The sequence below is a fragment of the Octopus bimaculoides genome, chromosome 22, assembly GCF_001194135.2.
Source record: "Octopus bimaculoides isolate UCB-OBI-ISO-001 chromosome 22, ASM119413v2, whole genome shotgun sequence".
Taxonomy (NCBI): domain Eukaryota; kingdom Metazoa; phylum Mollusca; class Cephalopoda; order Octopoda; family Octopodidae; genus Octopus; species Octopus bimaculoides.
The window spans coordinates 3,690,063-3,694,905 of NC_069002.1; the positions used below are offsets into that span (position 1 = coordinate 3,690,063).

At 37.2% G+C, this 4,843-nt stretch overlaps 1 protein-coding gene across 1 annotated transcript in view; it reads left to right on the forward strand.

Annotated features, from left to right (window-relative positions):
• The window catches only part of LOC106883777 (uncharacterized), an 81,871-nt gene that overhangs the window by 65,400 nt on the left and 11,628 nt on the right, over positions 1 to 4,843 (forward strand). The window contains 5 exon segments of the mRNA XM_052975717.1: positions 139 to 213; positions 1,386 to 1,595; positions 2,355 to 2,479; positions 3,271 to 3,409; positions 4,108 to 4,293. Coding sequence (XP_052831677.1) covers positions 139 to 213; positions 1,386 to 1,595; positions 2,355 to 2,479; positions 3,271 to 3,409; positions 4,108 to 4,293 — 735 coding nt within the window.

A 4,843-nucleotide genomic window follows, 5' to 3' on the forward strand; every position in this document is an offset into this window, starting at 1 on the left:
TATATATATATATATATATATATATATATATATATATATATTTACACACACATGTACACATTTATCTAGGTATACGAACATGATTACATCAACAATGATGGCTAATTCTTTACTCCACTCTATATTCATATTCTCCAGGATCCTGTGTTGCGGAAGAAATTTGCCGGTAAACCAGAACATGTCGTCAATTATGCATTCCATGTTGCTGAAGAGGTTTGTTTTATAATCACTTTTCACATTTTAACATCTCCTATATATCATACATTAGGGGTTTATCTACTTTGATTGAGGATCAACTAAGGGCTGTGTCCACTGGGTGCTGGCTTTTTAATCGCTATCTTTGGTTAAAAAAATAAAAAGAAAGATGGTTGCCGGTGTCAATGTGTTTAACCTCACTTGTTCATTGTATACTTTTAGTTTTCATGGTAGACCTAACACACTGCCCATTTAAATAGCAGCTCCTGGTCTTTCGGTATCTTTGATAGGGTAGTAGCTAAAAATAACCACTCAGTTTAACCTGCTCTTTAAAATGTCTGTTGATAGGCAGATTAATATTACACCCAGATTAATATTACAATCAATTGGTCCTTGGGTGTTTTGAGCAAAGAGAGCAAACCTAACCTGGTATTTAGTTTGGCACCACAGTGGGCCCATGGATGCTTTGAGTAGAGTTCCCTCCGTTTGAAGCATTCAGACCCAAACCTCACTCCACAGTTCATTCCTTGCTGCATAAACTCCACACACAGTTTTCTCAGTATCAATCTAAACCACAACTTTGTCCCACAGTTCCTTCCCTGCCATTTAGGACAGACCCGTACTCCATTTCCTTCTTTACTATTCAAACCAGACCTTCACCCTGCATTTTTCTCCTTGTCTTTTTAAAATCAGACTTTCCACACACCCACATTTATCCCCTTATCCATGTTTTTTCCTGCTGACATTAACCCACAGATGTTCTTGCAGGTCCTTAATTACACCAGCCTCACCAGGATGTGAAACCACGCTCTTTCCTCTCCTGCTTTATTTTTTTAAGTAACTTTTAAAAAATTAGACAATTGCAGCATGGAAGGTGTTTATAAGTCATGCTGCAATTGTTTATGTTCCAGCACACGATCTCAGATCAGGTCACTTGCTATGCAAGTACATCTCCGTCATTTTAAAAAATTGTTGACTTAAATCTGTTTAATTTCAAACATCATAAAACAATCAGCATGAAGCCATTGCAGTGTCTCCTCTCTTTGAATAACAAAGTCTTCAGCAGTGTTGCAACAACTACACACACACACACACACATGATTTACCTTGATTGCTTTTATAACAGTATGGGAAAGTTCAAACAAATATTTTCCCCCTAATGAACCTTGTGTTTGAATTTATGTTTACAGGTGAGAGAGATTATGGCCAAATTAGGATTTCGAACATTCCAGGAGATGATCGGACGTACAGACAAACTGATGTTGAAACCAAACTCCAGCAACCGTAAAGCTAACTTACTCAACTTTGATCTCATTCTTACAAATGCTCAAGCAATAAACCCTGATGCTAATATCATAGGAAGAACTGTGGATCAAAACTTTGATCTTGACAAACGTCTGGTGAGTATATTAGGATTTGAAATACTCTTTCAGATATACCAGATCTTCTTCAAATCAAAAAAATACCGTTACCATCCCACATACGATGGTTTAATCATGTGAAGTACAAAGTAACCCTCTAGATGTGTTTTACTGTCCCCCCTGTCTTGAACGGTGGTTCTCAACCATTCTTTGCTTATGGACGCTTATGATTCCTATTTTATTCTACTGGATCCCCATAGCCACTCGGTGTTTAAAAAAATTCCATTATATTTTGATTATTAAATTTATTAGGAATTGTATAAAAAAAAATTGTGAAAATATTTTGTGTATTGTAGAAGAATAACTGGTTTATTGTACATAAAATTTAGCAACAAAATTGTATATGGACCCACAAGGGTCATGTGGACCCTATTTAAAAATCACTGGTTTAGGATGTTCCTGTATGTCTGCTGCTGTTGTTGTTGTTTTGTTCCTCAAACGTCAGACTTTCTGACACAAAGGTAGGTGGAATAATGTACAGAGTCTCCTTCCGACTGACTCATTAATTTAATATGTCTTCCAACATACCTTAAGAATGAGAACAGTGTACCCCATTAGTCAAATAAAGGGTCAGGTAGTGTAATTTATTTTAAGGGTTACACAGGGGTAAAAAAAAGGTTGAGAAACACTGCACTATACAACAGTGTTTAATCGCCACATTTCAATGTTAGTCACTGTGTTTGCGATGTCACATTGCCAAATAAGTTTCAATAAATATTTCTAATTATTTCCTTGAAGGATAACATTTTGATAATGAAGGCAAAAGATGTGATCGAAGGTCGTGCCAAGAAGAAGATCATCGATATGCAGATCACAAACGAAGACCGAGCATTTGCTTCCACCCTTAGTTATCATATCTCAAGGTAAGAATGGCGATTCTACTGTCAACATTTATATTCCAAGATTAGAATGGTTCTTACTTCTTTAGCACCTGGGTCTATCTTCTGAGCTGCACTGGATTAACCATTAAGTAAAATAAGCACATGCTTAGGGCATCAAGGAGAAGGAGCAGGGGACACTACAGAAATGGTAAATGGTTTACGGCACAAAAGAAATCACTTTAAACTTGCTAAAATAATATTCGGGATACTGACAGTGGTGGTGGTGTGGGGGTGGGGGTGGAATATGCTGTGGTCTTAATAATATTAAAAAAAAAAAATTTGGTTCTTGCTTATTTACAAAAAGTCTGCAAAATGGAAGAAATTATTTTGTTGTGAAGGAGAAGTGTATTTCTTACGTGATAACTGTTAGTCTCACCTGTCCAAAATGTTAGTCTTTATTTATTTATTTATTTATTTATTTATTTGCCTCACACCTAAATAATAAATTCCAATTTTGACAATATTTCAATATTATTTTCTGCCACAGATCAATATTGGCTTCTCCTGTTTCATTCTTGTTCATTTAGTCTTGAATTCTTCTTATATTTTATCGGTTGCTGACACTGTTGATGATGATGATAATGATGATGATGGTAACGATTATGATGATGATGGCGATGTTGGCTATGGTGATGATGATGATTATGGGTAATACTAATCATGACTACGATGATGATGATGTGGTGGTGCTGTTGATGGTAATGACAATGATTATGATGATGACGGTGTTGACAATGTTGTTGATGATGATGATGATGATGACAATGTTACAGGAAATATGTTGAGATTGGTCTTCCCGAGAACAGTATAGTTATCCAACTAAGAGGCTCTGGTGGACAGAGCATGGGTGCTTTTCTGGCCCGTGGTGTACATATTTACCTGGAAGGAGATGCAAACGACTATGTTGGAAAGGTGAGTTTTACTCGTTTTTAACCCCCCACTCACTCCCCTCCAAAATTGCTGGCTCTGTGCCAAAATCTGAAACCATTATTAAATTTTTTCATAATTTGCCACAGGAGATTCATAAAGGGGAACATTACAAGACAGGTTACAATTTGAGTAACGATTTACATTAAGTCAGGTGCAAAGTATAAATCGGAATAATAATAATCCTTTTTACTACAGGTGAAGGCCTGAAATTTGGGGGTAGTGGGGTTAGTCAATTACATCAACCCCCAGTACTCAACTGGTTGCCAGCTCATCATCTTTATATGATAATAATAATAATAATGATGATGATGATGATGTTTTCTTTATTAGCCACAAATAGTTCCCCAAAAATGTCGGAGACAGTACAGGACAATATAATATGGGCTCACATAAAAAGTATGTAAAAAAAGTTTTAAAAATTACAAAAATATAAATTTTAACAAAGAATAATTCCCTGTTGATAATTATTATTATTATATTTACGCTACATATGTACCCCTGTATACACCACATATATACCCCTACATGTACCCCTATTTATGCTATACATGTACCCATATTACGCTATACATGTACCCCTATTTATGCTATATATGTATCCCTATTTACACTATACATGTACCCCTATTTACACTATACATGTACCCCTATTTACACCTTACATGTACCCTTATTTACAGTGTTTATCAGGAGGTGAAATTGTTATCTACCCACCACTTAGCAGCCCTCCAGAGTTCAAATCAGAGGACAATATTATTGTTGGAAATGTGGTCCTGTATGGCGCATCATCAGGCAAAGCCTTCTTCCGTGGTCAAGCAGCCGAGCGATTCTGTGTCCGTAACTCAGGTGCCGTAGCGGTCAGCGAGGTAAGTTGGGTGGATCGGGTTTTGTCTCTCATTTGTTCTGAACTTTTGTTCTTCTTCCCCTCTATCTCTCTCTCCTCCCCCTCTCTTTCTCTCACACACATACACACACTCTTCCTCTTCCTCACTCACTGTTACACTATTTGCTTCTTCACACACACACATACCTCCCTCTGTCTGTCTCTTTCTCTATCACTCTTTATCTCTCTCTCACACCTTCTCTCTTTCCCTTTATCACACCCTCTCTCTCCCTCTCTCTTTCTCTACATTTCTTTCTTTTTCACACACTCTCTGTCTCACCTCTCAATCTTGATGACAAAGAAAAATTAAGGTATGATGATTGCAATAACAATAATCATCTCGCCAACGTCCTGTAAACCCTTTGCACTGAAGGAGTTTACCTGGATCTCAGTAACACTCATAGTTGACAGACAGACAAGCATGGGTGACAGACAGACAAGCATGGGTGACAGACAGACAAGCATGGGTGACAGACAGACAAGCATGGGTGACAAACAGACAAGCATAGTTGACAGACAGACAAGCATGGGTG